The sequence below is a fragment of the Vipera berus genome (genome assembly GCF_964194415.1).
Source record: "Vipera berus genome assembly, chromosome: 7".
NCBI classification, from domain to species: Eukaryota; Metazoa; Chordata; class Lepidosauria; order Squamata; family Viperidae; genus Vipera; species Vipera berus.
In genome coordinates this window covers 54,146,609-54,170,014 of record NC_138209.1, presented here as the reverse complement: position 1 = coordinate 54,170,014, position 23,406 = coordinate 54,146,609, and the positions used below count along the sequence as shown (strand labels likewise).

The following is a 23,406-nucleotide window of genomic DNA, read 5'->3' as shown; positions in this document are numbered from 1 at the left end:
AGCCGGAGCAGCTCCGCTGCTGGGGGCGCATCTCGGCCTTGCAGGATCTGGGCCGGGCGCCTCTGCTCGCCGCTCCGGCTCCTCTGCCGGGCTTGTTTCGCATGTGATTCCGGGCCAGGTGCTGCTGAGGGCGAGCAGAGGCGCCCGGGCCGGATCCTGCAAGGCCCCGGCCGAGACGCGACCCCAGCAGCGTCAGGCAAAGTAGCTCACATGCAAAACAAGCCCGGCAGAGGAGCCGGAGCAGCTCCGCTGCTGGGGGCGCGTCTCGGCCGGGCCTTGCAGGATCTGGGCCGGGCGCCTCTGCTCGCCGCTCCGGCTCCTCTGCCGGGCGTGTTTCGCGTGCGAGCTACTTTGCCGGCCGCTGCTGAGGGAAGATCTCTGGAGAGGAGCATAAGGTGAGCTGCTGCATTTCCCAGCCTCGGCTTATACTCGAGTCACTAACTTTTTCCATTTTTTGGGGGTAAAATTAGGGGTCTCGGCTTATATTCGAGTCGGCTTATACTCAAGTATATACGGTAGCTTTTACAAAATAAAAATGATATGCAGCCACTGAGACAAAGGAGAACGGATACAAGCTGTTATAAGACATAGGTTTTGAATATTTAAGAACTGCTTTATAAACTAAGAAATTCACAAACAACTGTGCAACTGGATATACTACTTCAACGAGAATGTGAGTTGCAAACGTTCACATTCACAACTAATACCTGACATCAGCTTACATGCTAACCAGTAGCTTAGTTTAAATATACAGTACATCTCCTGAATGAAGGTGGCTTCTGACATACCCAAAAGGTATATTGCTCTGTCTTTGAGAAGGAAAAATATGAATTATTTTAAACACTGAGCAGAAGTTGATGAAGAAATTAAGAAATTTTTGCTGGACTAAAACTGAGAAAAAAGATTAACACCATTTCTGAAAGCTTCAGACTAAAGATTGGAATTTCCAGAGAAAAAATAAAGTCCAGTTAAAAGGAAGCAGTAAAATTCAAGAAAAATTGCTATTTCGATAGAAGGAGGTCAGTATGCTTTAACTAGCTGACTTCCAGTTTGCCATCACAGTGGCGCGGTTGCTGGAAGACGAGCTCCGTTTTTCGCATCCAATTTCGTCCCACTGGGGGACTGTGGAAAGGGTCAAAAATCACCCTGTAGGGGCGATGAGCAAGGAAGGGACCCCTGCTTGTTCGCGGAAGGGTGGAGGCCCTTCTGTTGGATCTGGGGAAGCCCTCCAAACCTGTGGGGGAAAGACCGGCCATAGCAATATGGCTCGTCACTGAGCTGCTGACAGCTGAAGTCAAAATCACCACCAAGCACCTTTAAAGCAAAGCGGATGAAACTGGGCGAGATTTGATCTTCTCTTTAAGGCTGTAAGTACTTTTTCCTGTAAAAGCTGCCCAAAGTATTTTTTTCCCTGTGAGGAGAGACGGAAGAGAATTTCTACCCCACCCTCTAAGAACAGCAGAGACTAACTACCCAGGGGAAACAGAGAACAATTTTAATCTAATTGGATGTATATGCTTTTGAAACTTGGGGACTAAAAGTGTTCTTATTCTTGCTGGAGACGTTTGTTTTTATCTAAAAAAAAGAAATAAGACGTTGAAAAACTATCATAAAAGCTTTGGACTTAAAAAACTTTAAACGGTATCGGTGACATCTTGTGGCAAAGTATGGAATTACAACTTGTTATTGTTTAAAAGAGACTTAGCTTGAAGCCCAGACACACAGAAAAAATCTTCTCTGACCTTGACAGCTGCCACCTGTGAAAAACTCAGCTGCAAAGAAGGAACTTTTGGGACATATCTGCTTTGTTTGAATTATGAATGTAAACTTTTACTGACTTTCAGAGCTATACGTGGGGAATTGCTTTCCTATTTCTTTACAAGAGAAGCATATGTTATCACACGAGATAATGGAATACCTTGGACTATAAACTCTTACTTGACAATTTCTACTGTAAAGGCCACCTATAACATGTGAAATAGATGCCCCATACCTAGCTATAAAACACAAAAAACTATTCTTAAAGTTTGGTTCTAAAGGCTTCAACTTAACATACTATCAAGAGAATATGGATGATCAGGAAAAAAAACCTTTCCATGTTGATATCAACACTCAAAACCATTCTTTCAGCTTGTGACAAAATAAGATGCAACATAAAGGAACAAGATGCCAGCTTAAATATACAAACACAGATCTTGACTACAACCAAAAAACTAACAATGCAGAAAATAACAGCAGAAGTGGAACAACTAAATACTAAGACAGAGGACTCAAGTGACCAACAGATTCAGCCAATGGAAAAATCAGAAAAGGGAGTGACAACAATGAAAATGGAAAAGACTTTTTACAAAAATCAGAAGAAATTTGAGGAAAAGGAAGAACAGATTAAATGGAAGATAAACCTATCAGGACAATTCTGGGAAATTGGAGTAATAGGGGGGCGATCTAATGAATACAAATGGGCTGGAGTTAAAGTGCGATAGAATTTTAAGTGGTTTTTTAGTCAGTTAGCTTATTTTAGCTTAAGTTTGTAAAAGTTAATACCCTGTATTCAGCTCTGGGAAGTCGGGGGGGGGGAGGTGGAGGGAGGGTAAGTGGGGGGGAGGTGGAGGGAGTTTATGTTTTTAAAATGTATTTTAAAACTTTTCAATTAAAAAAAATACAAATGGGCTAGTTCTTCCAAAACAACTACAACCAACTGGTCTTTCTTATTCCAAATAATATATATAATAATAGAGGGAGAACTATTTGATGATTCAAAAGCATTGACATGGAAGGTTAATTGGCAAAGGAAGAAAGCCAGAGTAAGGCTGAAGAAAATAAGGGTTTTGGTTTATTAGAGGGGATTTCATATTACTAACTAAAGGGTTGAATATGGTGGAAAATAGATAATTTTTAGAAAATACAGTAAAGTAATATTATAATTGAATAGGTAAGATGTGTAACAAGACTAATACACTTTGATATGAAAAGGGAAAAAGGGAGAAGTTGAGATAAGGGAAATTTTGGTCACCTAATATAAAATATTTGGAAATCAATTGAAAATAAGAATCCTGTTTGCCCAATATGAGATAATAGATATTACCAAAAAAAGAGAGGGAGTATTTGAGCTTTTAAAAATTAGACCTAAACAAAAAATATGTATATTACTGATTTATTGGTTAACCCAGACAATACATATAATGGTTTTGATTTACTAGAGGGTATACTGTATTATTAATTAGATGGTTTAATATGGTGGAAAATAGATAACTTTTAGAAACAGAATAAGACTATATTCAAATAGATGTGTAATTAAAATATTAGATTTTGTTATGAAAAGGGAAAAAGGAAGAAGTTGAGATAAGGGAAACTTTGGTTACGTAAAGCTTGGGAATTATAAATACCAAATATTAATTTGAATATTGACGGGAAATTAAAGCTTGGGAAGAAAGCAATAACAGGACATTGATTGTATATAAGGACTGAATGCAAACACAATTAAGATATGTATAAGCTAAAATTGATAAATGTAACAAAGATGTTTTTACTTAGTTGATAACAATAAGAACTGTATTAGCCTAATATGAGATAGTAGATATTAAGGGGAAAAGAGAGGAAATATTTGATGTTGTAACTTGAAATTTATACTAAAGATGTATGTATGTTATTGAACTATTGATTAACCCAGTCACCATGTTGATTTTTAAATACTTGATTGTAAAATTAGAAAAACTAATAAAATATTATAAAAATATGTTTTAACTAACTGTTGGATTAAATTCAGATGATTGTTTTGCTTTTGTGTTGTTTTGAATCCTCATTTTATATGATTTATATTTGCCAGCTCAATAATTTTCTGTACTTTTATGCATATCCCAGAGTGTGCCAGAGGAAATAATTTCTCTTAAGATTTTTTGTGGTTTAGAATAAATTGAATTCTCATTCCAATTTCTCTATAGTATTTTTTAAAATAAAAATGTGTAACAGACCCATTACCATCTGATGTTCTTCCTAAAGTAGTGGAGGTTCTTTTGTTAATTCTCTTTTAAAGTTGCTGTTTTGATTGGAATAGGTCTTCATTTATCAGCTACAAAAGGTATGTTGACATTTTAAAGTTTACCTGTTAATTACCTGTTACCTGCCAATTACCAGAAAGACAGCACAAGTTCTGACAGCCCTAACTCTCACACCATTTTTAGGGGATGGATGCCATGGAAGGAGACCTTTGGTAAGAATGACCAAGCCAGGATATCAAAGTTCAAGTGGATCCAGGATATGAAGACTCAGAAGGCTGAGGGGGAGGGGCAGGCAGGGAAGACCTTCAGTCTTATAACCTATAATAGGGGTGTCAAACTGCCGGCCCGCAGGCCGGACGCCTCATGCCGAAACTGTGCCCACCCCATTGCCAGCAATGGAAAAAAAGTCACGAAAAGTCGCAACACGTCACATGACATTGTGAGTTTGACACCCCTGACCTAAAAGCTCAGCAAGCCCTGCTATCATTGCTAATGAAGATAACAAAATGCATAAATGAAAACTTGTTATAGTGTCTAAGTCTGTAGACATTCTGCCTGTTTCTCAAAATCTTTTGTGTTCACTTAAAGAATGTCTTTTGCAGCAAAAGACATTCAGTTTCTTTTCTCAGCCATTCTATTGGTAATCACTCTTCTTTTATTTTGTCAATAAAACACTTTAAAGTATTCTACAATTAGTGATGAATAATTTCCATCAGGTGCATTAATACTTCTTTAATACTTAAAGAAATAAAAAATAGTTATTTTTGCATTTTTATTACTTTTCAAAGTATGTTCTGAACTGTTTTCCCTTCCTGATAAAAGACACCAACATGCCACAGCATAACCTAGACTTCTCCAAGCTGGTTCTCCTCAAACATACTGGGGACCAAGCACCGGGACAAAAGAGGCACTGAGCATGCTAGTTGGGACCTCTGGAAGCTGCAGTCCCAGCCCTTTGAAGAGTACCAGACTGGGATAGTAAACAGCTCATTTTTTAAAAAAAATTACCTTTTATTAATACTGTCATTTGTTTTAATTCTCATGAACATTTTGGCAAACACATTCTCTAAATACTTTTAATGAAGTAGAATAGCTCACATTTCTTCAGAATCTGAATGTTCTTTAATTGGTACATCTTCCACATCATCAATTTCAAGATTCTCTTGATTTTGGACATCAGCAACACTGGGAACATCAACTAATGTTCTATATAATTTTGAAAGATCTGGAAGAGAACACGTCCTCAGCAACTGAAATGAAATAATGCATTACATGAATAGATTAAATAAAAAGCAAAGCTTATAACAAGATAACATAGTACCTTAATCAAGATTTGAATATAAAATATTGTAATGAAGTAAATTTATCTTTATTTCTCTATCTCTAAGAATGAAGCAATTATATTGTTTGGCAATGAGAAGAAGTTATAAGTTGTTAATAGAATTGTTGTTGTTAGCTGCGAAGTCGTGTCTGACCCATCGCGACCCTATGGACGTTCCTCCCGGCCTTCCTGTCCTCTACCATCTTCTGGAGTCCATTTAAGCTCACGCCTACTGCTTCAGTGACTCCATCCGGCCACCTCATTCTGTCGTCCCCTTCTTCTATTGCCCTCCATCTTTCCCAGCATTAGGCTCTTCTCCAGTGAGTCCTTCCTTCTCATTAGGTGGCCAACGTATTTTTTTTTAATTTTAATTCCATTTATATCCCGCCCTTCTCCGAAGACTCAGGGCGGCTTACAAGCTTAGCAGTAGCCTTCATTCTATGTATATGCCTGCTTATTAGGGCTTTCACACACCCTCCAAGCGGCATTATTACAAAGTCAGCTTAATTGCCCCCAACAATCTGGGTCCTCATTTTACCTACCTCGGAAGGATGGAAGGCTGAGTCAACCTTGAGCCTGGTGGGATGCGAACCTGCACTAATTGCAGGCAGCTGGTGTTACTTAAGGAGGCATTAGCCCACTGCTCCACCAAGGCTATTTGAGTTTAAGCTTCAGGATCTGGCCTTCTAAAGAGCAGTCAGGGTTGATCTCCTCTAGGACTGAGCGGTTTGATCACCTTGCAGACCAAGGGACTCGCAGGAGTCTTCTCCAGCACCACAGTTCAAAGGCCTCAATTCTTTGGCGCTCAGCCTATTTTAAGGTCCAACTTTCACTGCCATACATTGCAACTGGGAAGACCATAGCCTTGACTATACGCACTTTTGTTGGCAGGGTGATGTCTCTGCTTTTTAGTGTGCTGTCTAGATTTGCCATGGCTTGCCTCCCGAGGAGCAAGCGTCTTTTAATTTCTTTGGCTACAGTCCCCATCTGCAGTGATCTTGGAGCCCAGGAAAATAAAATCTGTCACTACCTCCATTTCTTCCCCATCTATTTGCCAGGAATTGAGAGGGCCAGATGCCATGATCTTGGTTTTCTTAATGTTAAGTTTCAACCCATGTTTTGCACTCTCCTTCTTCACCCGCAACAAGAGGCTCTTTAGTTCTTCTTCACTTTCTGCCATTAGAGTGGTATCGTCTGCATATCTTAGGTTATTGATATTTCTTCCGGCAATCTTAATTCCAACTTTTGATTCATCTAGCCCTGCCTTTCTCATGATGTGCTCTGCATATAAGTTAAATAGGCAGGGTGACAGTATACAGCCTTGCCGGACTCCTTTCCCAATTTTGAACCAATCAGTGCTTCTGTGTCCAGTTCTCACTGTTGCTTCTTGGCCCACATATAGGTTTCTCAAGAGACAAATAAGATGGTCTGGTACGCCCATCTCTTTAAGAACTTGCCACAGTTTGTTATGATCCACACAATCAAATGCTTTAGCATACTCAATGAAGCAGAAGTAGATGTTTTTCTGGAACTCTCTAGCTTTCTCCATGATCCAGCATATGTTGGCAATTGGATCTCTAGTTCCTCTGCCTCTTCGAAATCCTGCCTGTACTTCTGGTAGTTCTTGATCCACATACTGCTGGAGTCTAGCTTGTAGGATTTTAAGCATAACTTTACTAGCATGAGAAATGAGTGCAATGATGCGATAGTTTGAATATTCTTTGGCACTGTCTTTCTTTGGAATTGGAAAGTAAACTGATCTTTTCCAATCCTGTGGCCACTGTTGAGTTTTCCAAATTTGCTGACAAATTGAGTGTAGCACTTTTATTGCATCGTCTTTTAAGATTTTGAACAGCTCAGCTGGAATATTGTCACCTCCACTAGCTTTGTTGTTGCTCAGCTTTTCTAAGGCCCACTTCACTTCACATTCTAGGATGTCTGGCTCGAGGTCAGCGACCACCTCATTGTGATTATCAGGGACGTTAAGTGCTTTTCCCTACTTTTTTTCAGTTTAAGCCTAAACTTTGCAACGAGAAGCTCATGGTCTGAGCCACAGTCAGCTCCTGGTCTTGTTTTTACTGACTGTATAGACCTTCTCCATCTTTGGCTGCAGAGCACACAGTCAACCTGATTTCTGTGTTGACCGTCTGGTGATGTCCATGTGTAGAGCCGTCTCTTGGGTTGTTGGAAAAGAGAGTTTGCTATGACCATCGTATTCTCTTGACAAAATTCTATCAGCCTGTGCCCTACTTCATTTTGTACTCCAAGGCCAAATTGCCTGTTATTCCAGTTATCTTTTGGCTTCCTACTTTAGCATTCCAATCCTCCATGATGATAAGGACATCATTTTTTGGTGTTAGTTCTATAAGGTGCTGTAGGGCTTCATAGAACCAGTCAATTTCATCCTCTTCAGCACGGTGGTTGGGGCACAGACTTGGACTACTGTAATATTGAATGGTTTGCCTTGGATTCGCACTGAGATCATTCTGTCATTTTGAGGATTGTATCCCAGTATTGATTTTCCTACTCTTTTATTGACTATGAAGGCTACTCCATTTCTTCTGAGGGATTCTTGCCCGCAGTAGTATACCTGGTCATTTGAATTAAATTCACCCATTCCTGTCCATTTTAGTTTGCTGATACCTAAGATGTCGATGTTCAGTCTTGTCATCTCTTGTTTGACCACGTCCAGCTTTCCTTGATTCATGGATCTTACATTCCAGGTTCCTATGGAGAAAGAATCTTTACAGCATCGGACTTTCCTTTCACCACCAGACACATACACAGCTGAGCGTCCTTTCAGCTTTGGCCCAGTTGCTTTATTCTTTTTGGCGCTACTAGTACTAGCCCTCTGCTCTTCCCCAGTAGCATATTGGACGCCTTCCGACCTGAGGGGCTCATCTTCCAGCGTCATATCGTTTTGCCTTTTGGTACTGTCCATAGGGTTTTCATGGCAAAGAAACTGGAGTGGATTGTCATTTCCTTCTCCAGTGGATCACGTTTTTTCAGAACTCTCTGCTATGACCTTTCCGTCTTGGGTGGCCCTGCATGGCATAGCTCATAGCTTCATTGAATTACACAAGCCCCTTCACCACAACAAGGCAGTAATCCATGAAGGGGGTTAATAGAATAGGTTAAACTATCAGTTTTATAACAAAACTGATTTTTTCTCATCATGTAATAAAGGTTTATAACACTATATAATGTAATAAATTGTTTATCGTACAATAAACATAACTTTTTCACAACTCTTAAATAAAATTTCTATTTCAAACATAATTTCCCAGAATGCCATCTGTTTCCAACATTACAAAAAGTATTGTTTTAATATGAAAATTTTTTAATGTAATTTTTGTACTGTACAGCAGTAGCCCTGAACCTTTTGGCACCAAGGACTGGTTTTGTGGAAGACATTTTTTCCACGGGTGGGGTGGGGGTGGGGAATGGTTTTGCTTTTGTTCCTTGCCCGTAGCTCAATTCCAGCCCAGTTCCTAATGGGCCACAAACTGATACCAGTCTGTGTCCCAGGAGTTGGAAACCCCTGCTTTACAGATTGTCAGCTATAATAATTTTATAATTATTTTGAAAAAATGCTGTATCTACTAGCAAATCAATCCATACATGTATGTGCAAACTGAGAAGCTGGAAAGTCATAGAATAACTGAAACCCAGCATTTTATATTAGCCTATTCATAAAATAATATATGTTTGCTTTCAGTTATAGGATTTAGATCAGGGGTCTCCAACCCCTGGTCCTTGGATCAGTACCAGGCCATGGCATGCCAGTAACTAATCCGCACAAATAAGCAAAGCCCCATCCGCGAGATGCAGGAAGCATACAAAACCACGCACCCTCCAGTCCGTGGAAAAACCTTTCTCTATGGAACCGGTCGCTGGTGCCCAAAGGTTTGGGGACCTCTGACTTAAGATTGTGAAAGATATTAAAGATTTTAACACTTGCCTTTGGGTTGTTTGCATCAAACAGGCCTGTAGAAAGCCCTATCAACACTGAATTTTTGCCTTTTGTTTTCTCTGGTGATACAGAGCATGACCTTGTTGGAAGAGAATCTTCAAAGGAAGACTGTGCTGAAATAACTGAAAAAGCTACTAGTCTTGCTTGGTGTTCCTGGACCTTCTGAAAAAAGGGTTCAGGTAGGGCAGGGCTGTTGGTCTCTGGTATGATAAAGACCAAATTATTTTACAAATACATATACAATAGTAACAGTTTAAGAGCTCCAATTAAATAAAAGAAGGACATGATTCAGACATTTGAAGTAATGTTATATTTAGCAAGCATTTTAGAATTAAAATATGAATACACTGTTATTAAAACAATGCATCAGCATTCCCTGCCTATCTGAAATAATCTTTTTTTTCAAGTTGTCAGTTAACTTCAGTAATTTTATATTCAAGTCATTAAATTTTATCTATCTAATGAATGTTAAGAAATCCTATCAATCAAATTTGGTTCTTTCTAATTCTTGACTGTTTCTACTGCAGCACTGTTGAAACAAGAATTGCTGCTCAGCTCAAGAGAAATAATTACCAGTACCAAGTTTTGGGCTTATTACATCTGACAGCCATACAGAAAGAACAAAAGCAGGTAAAGTCTATTCTAAAAGACTGCTCAACTAGATTCTTTCTCTCCTTGTTATCAGTATTACTATTATCAACTATCCTGTGTAAGATTCCAAATTTAGTTTACATAATATTTATTGCATTTTTATTTATAATTTCTAATAGCACTTCAAGTACTTAAGACAGACTTTTTACAAACACCTCTTTTAATAGTTTAAAGATATCTTATCAAAATCTTAATACAATATTTTCATTGTAACTACAGTAGATTTCTAGAATTAATTCTTAAAATTTGTGCTTAACTCATAATTCCTTGAAATTAAACAATAAAAAATAACTGTCCTCCACACCACTACAGACTATGAAAATCTATATGTGAGAAAATTGAGATTTTTCAGCAGGATAAATGGCAAAAGGAAGAGTTCTTTCAGTCATCACATGATCTCTTTTCTGTGTCATCTGAATTTTTTTCTTCCTAAATCCTTGTACTGATCAGAGAAAATCAGATTTAAAGACAAGATTCTGCTGACAGTTCTGTTCCTTAAGAACATTCAGATCGCAAGAGTTTATTTTCAAGAAAGTGGATTTTATTACACAGGTTTCCTATTTATATTGAAACAACATAGAAAAAAATAATGTGGGTTTGGCTGGCCCTAACTAGCATTCTGAAAAGTCTTTACACCTGGTTGTAATCTACGTATGCGGGTCAGAAAATGATTGTTAAGCATGCAAATGTTTTCTCATCTGCCATTGTATTATTATGTTTTATTACTTTTCTAATATTGTTAGCTGCCTAGATTTGCTGAAGATCGGTTGCCGTATAAATGTACTTAAATAAATATCCAGACACATCCAATCCAGTTCCTTTTTACCTAAAGATTTAAGGCCTAAGGATGTCAATTAGTTTATGTAAGGATGTCTAATGGCCCACCATATTCCCTTCCAGAAGGAACACTTTAAATGTGAGGAGTCTTTGGTGCTCTCTGAGCTTGGATGTTTTCTTGCAGATGTTTCATTACTCAAACTAGGTAACATCATCAGTGCTACTCACCCTCATTTCAATCCTGAGCTACAAATATTCTCCTTTATTGGTACTTTAAATGTGTCTTGTGTGCATGCATATGTATTGCGTATATGCATAAATATCAATTAGTCTATGAGAAGCTCATACTGCAAAATACATTATCATCATCATCTGGGCAGCTTACAATATAAAACAATATTATAATAACAGTAAACAATAGATATAGCATTACAATTAACAGAGAATTATCTAAATTAACTAAGGTGAGGGAATCTTCACGTCTTCATTTCTAGGAAAGCATTTGGGCATTAAATAAATCCATAAATGTTCCTACAAGATAGAAATATTAGATGACTACTGCCCAATGATCACCAGTCCTCTAATAACATAAAGGTAAATAGGGATCATGAATATATTCTCAGTGCTTTTGTGACTAGTTCTGTCCTTACAATCTAACTATTTTGGGAAAATTCTCTAATAGCATCCATTTTACCACTATACCCATAAGTGTTCTGAAATTTCCAAATGTATCAATCAGTTCAAAAATGTGGGGGAGTTTTGCTTTAAACAACTGCAGGTGCTGACCTACTGATGGTTCATCATGGATTGGCATTTTTTTATGAATTCCATCTTCTATAGCAAGATCTTTGTTGTCGTCATAGTGACAATTATCAGTATGAACTTCTGACCTGTGGGAGCATCACAACCATGGGAAAAAAGCAAATAGTTTATTATTAGTTTGCAAAAATTGGTTTTCAAATGGAGGCAGTTAAAATATGGGGACTTACATTGTTTCCTTTTCTTTTCCTTCATTAACCCACACTTCAGCAACAGGAAATATATCTGTTTGACATTTGTTTCTTTGGGTTTCTTCTAGAAATTCTGCTTCCAAATCATCTGATTCTGTGGGGAAAGGTTTTAGCTCTTCTGAAGATGTTTACACACAGCAAATTAAGTAGGAGGGCATAAATTGTTTTGAAATATTATGCATGACTATCATTTAAATTTTTTTAACAGCACTCAAAAATAGCATTAGTAAGTTATAACCACTCAAGTCTTATTTAAAAATGCCATATGAAATGTTATTAAATTCTTCTGTGTTACACATTTCAGTTATGGCTGATTGAATGATTTAACTACATATAGTCCTCAAGTTACGACTAGTTGCTTAGCAACCATTCAAATTCACAACAGACCTCTCACTCTATTCATGATTCAGTTCCAAAGTCCCAACAGCCAGCCCCCTCCAGTCAAATGATCGTATTTTGAGTACTTAGCACATTTATGACTGTTTGCAGTATCATGGAATCAAGGCAGTTATTTACAAAGCTTTTGCCAGCTAGTTCCTATTTTTGAAGAAAATGCCTCACAACAAATGACTGCCACATTCTCTTAACAACTACCACAAAAAAGGTAGTGAAATGGGGTTGGTCATTGGGTGACTCACTTTATGATCATCACAGATAAGGCTGTTATGGTCGTAACTTGAGGACTACCTGTAACAGCATTTGTCAACCAGCCCAACGCACTGACGCCCTGGGCAGTTTACAATAAGAACAACAGAAACAAAACAGAAGAATAAAAATATAAGAAATAAATATAATTATAATGCTCTTGTACAATCAATCAGGACAAAAGGTATGCTGGAATAAAACAGATGGATTGTAAGGTTTCATACAAGTATCAAATTGTCAAGCTTCTTTAATGTACTTTTCTTGCTTGATTAGAATAATATGTTTAAATATAAAATTGAGAATTGGCAAGACATACCTTCCATCAGAGTAGGTTCAGGTAATAAATGGGCTAATTCAGATCCATGAAGCCTTGCTTTTGCCATATTCTCATTATTATCAGCTTCAATAGATAATTTTCCTTCAACAGAAGTTACTGCTCTAGTAACATTGCTTTTTCCTACTGTTAAAGTTGTCTTTGACACTTCTAAAGAAAAACAACATTATCATTTTTTTTAAATTCCATTTATATCCCGCCCTTCTCCGAAACATACTTACTGAATTCCTTTCAGCAATTATTAAATGTAGCACTCAGCATTCAAAAACTGTATTTTTAATCCATGTTATTTAAAAAACATAAGAAACTGTACTGCAATTGTATAAAAAAACAGATATTATCCCACCTTGGAATTTAAAAGAAATTCTCAAGTCTCTATTAAATAAAAATGAATATCTTTAATTAACTAAGGTATAACTTCTGATCTAGGTGCTACTTTTTAAGAATAAATTTAATAGCAAACACATTTTTCATTCATTTAAAATCCAGAAATCAAAATCAGTTTAACAGTTAACACTCTGGACAAAAACAGTAATTTTTGACTTCCGGTTTGTGTCGCGGCGAGATGGGACGGAGGTAGGCAGGATTCTGCCTTCCGCACCTGATTTTGCCCTGCTGGGAACCCTTAAAAGGGCCTAAAATCACCCCAAAGAGGCAATGAAGAGGGGTGCCTTGTTGATCACGGAGAGACAGCAGTCTTTCTGTTAGATCCAAGGAAAACCCTCCAAACTGGCAGGGGAAAGACCAGCTATATTCCTTTGGCCGGCCATTAGCTGCTGACAACCGAAGAAGAAAAAAACACTACTTAATATTTGTAAACAGCATGTTTGGAACTGGGTGAGAATATAGATCCTTTCTTTATTATTTTACAACTGAATTTCCTGGGAAAGGCTCCCAAGAAGCTAAAACCCTCCAAACGTAAATGGAAGCGGCATTTTAATTATATGGGGGACAGAAACATACAATATTGAAGTGGAAGTAACCTAAAGCTACAGCTTTGATAAATTTGAGTACTGAGATAACTGTTAGATTGTCTCTTTGGGAAAAAAACATTAAGGCGAAATATAAGAAATCAATCCTTTGTTTTAAGAGTGGAAAATGGACTTTGAATGACATCTAATGGTGGATTTGTGTAAAGCACTATTCCTAGCTTGGGAGAACAGCTGGTAATAAAGGAAAATATTTTGGCATACTCATCACCCTGACCTTCTTGGATTATAAATACCTACTGAGCTTGGACTTTTAACTTCAAGAGCTAGTGGGAGAGAAAGAAAAATTTGACCTTGCACTATGCCTGGCTGGGAGAGACTTTTCAGCTGTTTTCAGAGTAGTTGAACATTTTGAACACTTTGTGGATTACAACCTTCCCTGATTGACAATTTTTGGATACTTGAGACAAAGGACCACTATAAAATATTGCTTTCAGGACTGAACCTATACTCTGGAATCTATTGAATTATAAAGGATACATATAAAGATCAGAAAACTAGAGGAAACTTTGATCTACTCTTACTGAGACTTGTGATACTAGAGGATCTCCAGGAACGATGCCTCAAGAAAAAACAAACACTTTTCAGAAGGAAATATATTCTATGTTACAACTAATTCATCAAACAATTGTTGAATGCAAAGAGGGCATAAAAAGAAATCATAATGAGACTAAAAACAATATAAGAGGATTGATTTGAATAAAACTTTTAGCTATATAAATGTAATTAATATTGAGAAAATCATAACTGATAAAGGTATTTCAAATACTGATGGGAAATCAAACCTTAATAAGAGCACGAAAAGCAGGATATTAATGAATTGACATTATTGATTTATGAATTGATATTATTATTTGTATGATATTAGTAAAATATGATGAAGATGCTTATATTTAACTTTGTATACATTAACAGTACCAAAAATTGTAATGGTGTAAGGGGAAAATGGAAAAAATATGGGGAAGAAAGGATCAGGGAAAAAATACTGGACTGTGTAGTATTGAACAGATTTATATTGAAGAAGTTAATCTTAAATATTTGAACCCAGACAATATGTTGTTTACTAACAACTAAGGACTGTAATATTTAAAAATTAATAAAACTTTTATTAAAAAACAGTAGTTTTGCTTTTTACTTAAGTTCTGGGAGGTGTATACTACACAATTTCTTGGGGAAAGCATTCATCCCTGGATCCATGCAAGAAAGTACTCCCCCCCCCGACTTCCGGTGGCGACGCGACGCTGAAGACAGCCATCTCCGGGCTGTCTGCTCCGCGGCTTTGTTGAATTGCTGAAAACAGCGCCGATCAGCTGTTTTGGTGATTCGGAAGCCCCCTCCCCGGGAGAAGAGGAGGGGGTGAGGCCCCAGGTAGGGGTTGAGCTCTCCGGGGCCGCCTGAGCTTTAAGTTTGGGCAGCTGAAGGATCGAGCCCCCCCCCGAAGCCTGGGTTTGCTCCGGGCTGCACAGCGCCTCTGCTCCGTGCTTTTTGGAGCAGAACCAAGCGTTAGCAACCACCCCTGCCAGAAGGAAAGACTCTCGAGTGTGAAGATGCAGGCAGAGCGGTACAGGAGGTCAAGGTGAAGTGGACTTTTATTCTCTAGTTCAATGGACTTTATGGCTTTTAAAAGTGAAAGTGCGTAAGTGAAAGTGGGGGAAGATGGCGACTAAAACTTCCAAAGTTCTCTGGAGTGCGGGGGCTTCCCCGGTGCAACAGACCTCGTTGCAAGCTTTGCTTCCTCCTGCACCTGCTCCGGCATTGACGCTTAAGGATTTACAAGATGCCTTCGAAAAGCATTCACAATTAATGTCAGATATGATGGATGAAAAGATGGAAAAGCTGGAGGAGAAACTGGAGAAGATGGAAGAGAAGTTTAGAGCAATGAGGGCAGACATCTTGCCTGCAATTGAAGGTGTGGCCGTATGTGTTCAATGTTTGGATGAAAAAATGGAGGATCTTAGTCAAAAGAATTCCATATTAGAAGCAAAAGTATTAGAGAATGAAAATACAATGGATAAAATGGATGGAGACTTGACCCTCGTCCAGTACCATCAGATGGAGTTTGCTATCAGAATCAGAGGCTTAAAAGAGAATCCTAAAGAAGATTTAAAGCAGTTGGTCTCTGAGGCTTTGGAAGCAGTACTGGGTCAGGAAGTATAGATAAAATCTTTCGTGTGAACTCATGGATTGCAAGGCAGAGGAAGTTACCTAGAGATGTGGTGGTTTACTTTACAAAGAGAGCAATTAGGGATGAAGTTATTCAAGTTGCTTATGATACTAAGCTTGTGGTTGCTGAGCAAGAAGTTTTGGTTTTAAAAGAGATTCCTCCAAAAATTTTAAGGAGAAGGAAAGATTTTGCCTTTTTGGCACAGGAACTTAAGAAATGTGACATCAAGTTTAGATGGGAGATTCCAGTGGGCATGGTGGTGATGCATGAAGGCAAGAGACACTGTTTGGTCACAGTGATGCAGGCACGTGATTTTTACAGTAAAGTTTTAAAAGCAACCCCTCCACCACTTTTGGAATCTGTAAAGGGAAATGGCGAGGGAAAGCCTCAAAGTGCTGAAGGAATACAGACAGAGGAGAATGGTATTGGAGGGGATCAAATTACAGTCTCATCGGCAGCTGCTAGAGAGCAGAGGATGACGCATGCCGCCTTAAGACGAGTGAGACAAGAGCAAGAGCAAGATCAGCAGAAAGTTATGGAACCTCCAAAGCGTACTTATAGCGAAGCTGTGGGAGGGGCGCGGCCTAAGGAAGTTAAAGGGGTCCTGGCAGACGTGCTCCAGAAGCTTCGGGATGCCAAGAATGGCGACCAAGTTCCTAACCTGGAATGTTAATGGATTAAACTCACCACAGAAGAGAAAGCAAGTTTTTCAATATTTAAAACAATTTAAGACTGATGTTATCTGCTTGCAAGAAACGCATATTAGGGTTATGGACCAAAAGTACTTGTTGAATTCAAGGTTGGGTATGCAATTTATTGCTTCTGCAATGAATAAGAAAAATGGAGTGGTTATTTATGTTAAGAATACTCTGACAGCGGAACTAATTGAAGTAGATAAACAAGGAAGATATGTTATGATAGATTTGCTGTTAGAAGGCAAAAAAATACTTTTAGTTGGACTGTATGCTCCTAATCAACAACAAGCTGACTTTTATAGTTCACTACATACAAAGATTACCCAGTTGGATTATAAATCTTTTATTTTTATGGGAGATTGTAATGGTGTCTTGGATGTACAGCTGGACAAATCTGTTTTTTTTAAACATGCCCCGAGTCATGCTAGATTGCCTAAATCTTTTTTTGAAATGAAGGATGATCTGGAATTGCGAGACATTTGGCGAGAAACACATTTACATGAAAAGGATTATACTTTTTTTTCTGATAGACACCAATCTTTCTCTAGGATTGATTTTATATTATTGACTAATGATTTTTTTCTAGGATTAAGAAGATAAAGATTTGCGCAAGAACTATATCTGACCATAGTCCAGTCTGGTTAGAGATCAACAAGGACAATAGAGATAGGTGCTCCTGGCGCGTAAATGAGAATTTGTTTAGAAATCAGAGAAATGTGGAAGAATGCAAAAAGCAGATGGACTTTTTTGAAATCAATATGAATAAGGATACTTCTATGGACATGGTTTGGGATGCTAGCAAAGCCTATATGAGAGGGGTGTTAATATATATGAATAATAAATACAGACGTAATTTGGAAGTTAGGAGGAAAGAACTGGAGAATGAAATTAGGGAAAAAGAAAAGGCCCTAATGTTGAACCCATCGGATGTGAAAAGAGGTTATTAATTTGCTAAGAGGTCAATTTGATAAGTTGATGGCTGATCAGGTGGCATAATACTTTTTGTAATGCCAATAAACCAGGCAGGTGGTTAGCTTACAGGTTAAGGAAAAAACAAAGGGCTTCTAACATAGATAAAATTGAACATAAAGGCAAGGTTGTGTTTCAACAGGATCTTATTAAGGAAGCCTTTGTGGACTTTTATTCCAAATTATATGCTAAGGATAAGATTAATGCAACAGATATTGATGTATATCTGAAGAATGCTAGCATCCCGGTTCTTACACAAAAGGAAGAGATTAATCAATTGATAACAGAAGAAGAAATTCTTTTAGCAATTAAGCAATTGAAGGTGGACAAAGCGCCAGGCACGGACGGACTGACTGCGGTCTATCACAAAAATCTGCAATTGGAGCTGATAAAGCCATTAAGGGAATTGTTTCAGACAATTCAGAGGGGAGGAAGGGTGCCTCCGTCTTGGAGAACTGCTTTTATTTCCTTGATTCCGAAGGAAGATCAGGATGTTACCCAAGTAAGAAACTATAGACCAATATCACTTTTAAATACAGACTACAAGATATTTGCTAAGGTTTTAGCTAATAGATTGATGAGGGTTTTGCAACAGATGATTCATGGGGATTAAACTGGGTTTATTAGTGGTAGACAAATGAAAAATAATGTGAGGCATATAGTTGATGTGGTGGAGTTTTTGGAAAGGAACAACCAGATCCCTGCGGCGTTAATCTTTCTAGATGCTGAAAAAGCTTTTGATCTACTGGATTGGCAATTTCTGATGAAAGTTCTAGATAAAATGAATTTTGGGGATAAATTTTTACAACCAACTAGGGCATTATATCAAAAGCAAACTGCCCGAATAATAGTAAATAATAGCCTGACTGAAGTATGCAATATTGAGAAGGGCACAAGACAAGGGTGTCCGTTATCACCTCTATTATTTGTTTTAACATTGGAGATATTATTGATAAAAATACGGAATTCGGAAAAAATTAAGGGTATTCAAATTAGAGATCAGGATTATAGATTGAGGGCGTTTGCAGACGATCTGGTTGTTACGGTGACCCAGCCAGAAAACTCTGTTGTGGACCTGATGGAGATAATAATGCAATATGGGAAGGTTTCTGGATTTAAGGTTAATGTACAAAAAACAAAAATTTTAGCCAAAAACATGACAGTATCGCAAAAGGCCCTTTTAGAAGGATTAACTGGATTTGAGATTGTTAAAAGGGTTAAATATTTGGGGGTGTATTTGTCACCCTCAAATGCAAAGTTATATAAAAATAATTATGAAAAGTTATGGGGAAAAATTCAAAAAGAATTGGAGAGCTGGGAAAAATTGCAATTGTCTTTACTGGGAAGAATTGCAGCAGTGAAAATGAATGTCCTGCCTAAATTTTTATTTTTATTCCAAATGATACCGATTCTTAAAAAAGACTCTAATCTGGAAGAATGGCAACGGGGTATCAATAAATTTGTATGGGCAGGGAAAAGGCCACGAGTTAAACTTAAGATTATGCAGGATACGCGTGAAAGAGGTGGTCTTAAAATGCCTAACCTTAAATTATATTATGAAGCTGCTGCGCTGTCAGGAATAAGTGATTGGATTAATTTGACACAAGGGATATTATTAAATCTTGAGGGCCACGACTTGTTATTTGGCTGGCATGCATATTTGTTGTATGATAAGAAGGTAGATAATGTGTTTAAAGTGCATATTTTAAGACAGGCATTGTTGAGAGTTTGGAAGAAGTATAGACATAAGTTAGACTACAAGATGCCGTTGTGGGCAATCCCGAAACATGCAATAGAAAACATAAATGTTGGCTTCAAACATGATGTAACTACGTACAAGGAGATCTTAAGCTTGGAGAGGAACGTCTGGTGTTTGAAGCCGTACAATCTTTTGCGAGATGAGAAGATCGTTCAAACTTGGTTTCAATATGGTCAATTACGTGCCAGGTGGAAAGAAGACCAGAAAATTGGTTTCTCAATGACTGATGAAAATTTGGTAAAGCAAATTAGAAACCAGGGTCCAGCACATATCAAACGGATTTATCTTGCATTGATAGATATTGACTCAGAAACAGAACTTGTTAAAGACTGTATGATAAAATGGGCTCAGAATATTCAAGAAGTTATTACAATGGACACGTGGGAAAAGATTTGGGTGAGGAACGTAAAATTTACGCAAGCCCAAAACCTAAGAGAGAACTTTTATAAAATGTTTTATAGATGGCATTTAGATCCTAAAAAGCTTGCAAGTATGTATCCGAACTATCAACCTAAATGTTGGAGATGTGGTGGCGAAGATGCAACGTATTTTCATATATGGTGGACCTGCAAAAAGGTTAAGGCTTTTTGGATAAAAATTTGGTGGAATATGCAGAAGATCTTCAAGCAAAGGATAAAGTTTTGTCCGCAATTGTTTTTATTGGGCATAATTACAGATGCTACTGTTGTGGACATTAAGTTGATGTTGAATTTAATCACAGCAGCAAGACTCTTAATAGGTCAATATTGGAAAAAGGAGGAACTGCCGACTATAGAAGAATGGACTCTAAAAGTTTCTGACCTGGCGGAAATGGCAAAGATTTCGGCTTATTTGAAAGATCATTCGCAAGAACGTTATATTATGGAGTGGAAAAAGTGGATTGATTATATCCAGAACAAATATGGGACTAAAATGTTTCACCTAGCATTTGAATAAGTTTTCTTTTCTTTTTTTCCCCCTTTTTTATGTAATATTAGTATTGCTTGTAGTCATTTCATATGAGCTAGAGTGCGATAGACTTAATAGTTTATTGTTGTTAGCATATGGATGTTTATGATTGTTCTTTGTTTTTATACCTTGTACTTAGCTCTGGGAAGTCGGGGGGGGGAAGGGGGAATGGGGGGGAGGGATAGGGAGGGTTAGGTAGGGGTGGGTGGAGGGAGGGGGGGATTGTTAAAGATAAAATGTATTGTAAAACTTTTCAATTTAAAAAAAAGAAAGTACCCCCCCCCCCCCAAAACACATACACATGCTAAGATAGCTAAACTTCCGGCAATGAGGACATCTTCCAAAGGACCTCTCCTGCAATCTAGGAACCCAGGCAGGTTCAAGGTTGAAAAAGTGGTTGCTTAAGTAGGCTTTAAGCCATTTAAGGTTTTAAAGGTCAACATCAATCTCTTAAACTACAGTAGTAGTCAACTTACAAACATGGTTTTAGTGAACGTTCAAAGTTACAATGGCACTGAAAAAAGTAACTTATAACCATTTTTCACATTTACAACTGTTGCAGCATCTCCATGGTCACATGATCAAAAATTTTATTGTAGTTGCAGTGTCCAGTGTCATGTGATCAGCTTTTGTAAACTTCTGACAAGCAAAATCAATGGAGAAGCCAGATTCACTTAACAACTGTGTTACTAGCTTAACTACTGCAATGTTTCACTTAACAATTATGGCAAGAAAAGTCATAAAATGAGGCAAAACATCACTTAACAACTGTCTTGCTTAGCAACAGAAATTTTGGGCTCAATTGCGGTGATAAGTCAAGGGCTGCTTTTATGTCAAGTAGAGACCCAGAAATCTTTACATATATTTATGAATTCTGTACCTCATACTGCTTAGCACAGAGGTCCTCAATCTCTGGGTCACGGCCCACTAGTTGGGTCATGAGGTGTTTGCAACTGGACTGTGGAAACAGTGGTGAGTGCGGCACACATGTACCTCCAAACATGAGCAGCAGGCAAGCATGTGCATGCGTGCTCCATTTGTGTGAGTGGCAGGTGTGTGTGCATGCCACTTGTGCAAATGGAGTTGCATGTGCACGTTTGCTGGCCACTCGTGTGAAACCATCCCCTCTCCCCCCTTCCTTCCCCCTGCTAGTCTGCAAGGTCAGGAAAGTTGGAGAACTCTGGCTTAGCTAATGCAGTTTGTTTATTTGTATGCTGTCCATACAGACTTGCAGGAGCGTACACAAAGATAGCAATAAAAACATCCGCAATAAGAAACTTAACAAAAACATTAATAAACAATCTAACAAGGTGCTTTGCAAACACTTTCTCGCTAAGCTTCTAACAGACAATACTTGTGAAAGTTGGCCAGAACAGAAAGGGAGTCTAAGGAAGAGTCAAGGTGTAGGCCTGAAGCAAAGGACTAACATCTCCCAGATCCAGGTAGTCATAGTTCCACTATCTACAAGGGTCGGACACACATCCAGCCCAGAAATACGAGCATATTAAATAACACCTTATCCACATTAATCATGTACACACCTGAAAATGAGACCCAGATAACCTTGTAACATTACCTGACCCAGAAATAAAATATATATTAAGGTGGAATTTTAAAAAATTAGGTTCCATGAAATCCAAATATTTCAATGGAATCTGTAGGACTAAAATAATGGGGAAAAATACTCTCAGCAAGAAATTAAGCCTCCCTTCCCCTCCCCAACTTCTTGCAGAAAGATTTTTCTTTCTCTTAGTCACCAAGTTATACTGTAATAGAAAGATGGGGCTTCCATTTAGAAGTTACATCACTCTTGATCAGATTCCAATAATTTTTAAAATAACAATGCCAGAATCCACTCCAATCCACATCTTAAGAAAGAAAGACTCTTGGAGACAAGATTATCCAAGCAGGAACTTTTACTAAGACATAGATGATAGAGGGTATAATAGACAGGATCTGAAGAATCCCCACACAGATCAATATTTTTAAAGTGTCCCTGAGCAAACTCCACCCCTCAGTTCACTGGTCAGTTCTGGATCAGCCGAGTTCATGGAAAAAGGAGAAACATCAGTCCATTCGTAGCAGAATCAATCCCACCCCTTCACATTCCATCCGGAGAAACAAACCAGATTCCCCCACCCCACCCCTTTTCTTAGTTGCTCGTAAGATGAGAGGGAGAATGCCTCTCATCGGTCTTATTGTGATGGGTAACAGGCAGGCTAAATAAACAAAAAGTTATAAAGGAAAGGAAGTGGAAACAATAAACTCCCATGTTTATTCCTTTTCCTCCTTGGGAATGGCAGAATCCAAGGGGGGGGGGGTGAGATTTGGGTTTGCACAGAAAAGAGTTAGAAATGAAATATAAATGGATTCTGAGAAATAGGTTCTGTGGCACGAAAAGCTTGAAAACCCCTGTATTAGCTAATGGTTTTTAGCTTTAAAAAAACAACCTAATATGAGTTGCTATTATACAAGGCCAAAGCAGAGAAGTTTTGTGCTAGATGTTTTACTCTCTTAATAGTCAAGTAAAACACACATGATTTATTTAATGTTCTGCTAACTACAATTCATAAAAAATTAAAAAATATAAGCCTTGTATGGATTTCAAAACTCCAAATAAAAGCTTTAATTTAATCTTACCACCGGTAATATTTAAGTTATCCATCAGATCAGTTTCAAGCTGTAATTCAGCTTCCCCAAGTTTCTTCAGTACAGAATCAATTGAACTATTATCCCAAACTTTTCGCTGGGGTTCAGCAACATCTAACTTAATAACTTCTCCAAATGTTTGTGCTGTAGGAAAAATTTAACAGGTTAGCCAAAATGTAGCTTTAAAAACAGTATACAGGAAGATATTTTGTTTGTACATTCAGTGAAAGCTGAGAAAGCCATCCCTGAATAACTCCGCATTATTTTTAAATTTTACATGATCCTTAAAATGAGTAAAGAGAGAGAGTATGGTGGCCTGTAAATGTATTTCTAACATATTTTTTTATCAAATCAATTTTATTTAGTATAAATTAATATGAATTATAGATATGGAAACAAATTTTGTTAAAAAAGATTGATGACTATTAGCTGGCAAAATATTCTATAGAACTTAAGAATAATTGTTATTTCATTTTTAAGATAAAAGAGAAAGAAAACATTTTAATGACCTAACAAATGTTACT

General features: G+C 37.8%; 1 protein-coding gene across 4 annotated transcripts in view; it reads right to left on the bottom strand.

Annotated features, from left to right (window-relative positions):
- The window catches only part of NEK1 (NIMA related kinase 1), a 109,315-nt gene that overhangs the window by 13,741 nt on the left and 72,168 nt on the right, over positions 1-23,406 (bottom strand). For all 4 annotated transcript variants that reach the window (XM_081332622.1, XM_081332623.1, XM_081332624.1 and 1 more), the window contains 6 exons: positions 22,874-23,026; positions 12,692-12,859; positions 11,710-11,824; positions 11,507-11,610; positions 9,281-9,492; positions 5,097-5,248 (listed from right to left, as the gene is read on the bottom strand). In XM_081332622.1, the coding sequence (XP_081188748.1) occupies positions 5,097-5,248; positions 9,281-9,492; positions 11,507-11,610; positions 11,710-11,824; positions 12,692-12,859; positions 22,874-23,026 (904 nt within the window). The remainder of the gene's footprint in view (positions 1-5,096; positions 5,249-9,280; positions 9,493-11,506; positions 11,611-11,709; positions 11,825-12,691; positions 12,860-22,873; positions 23,027-23,406) is intronic.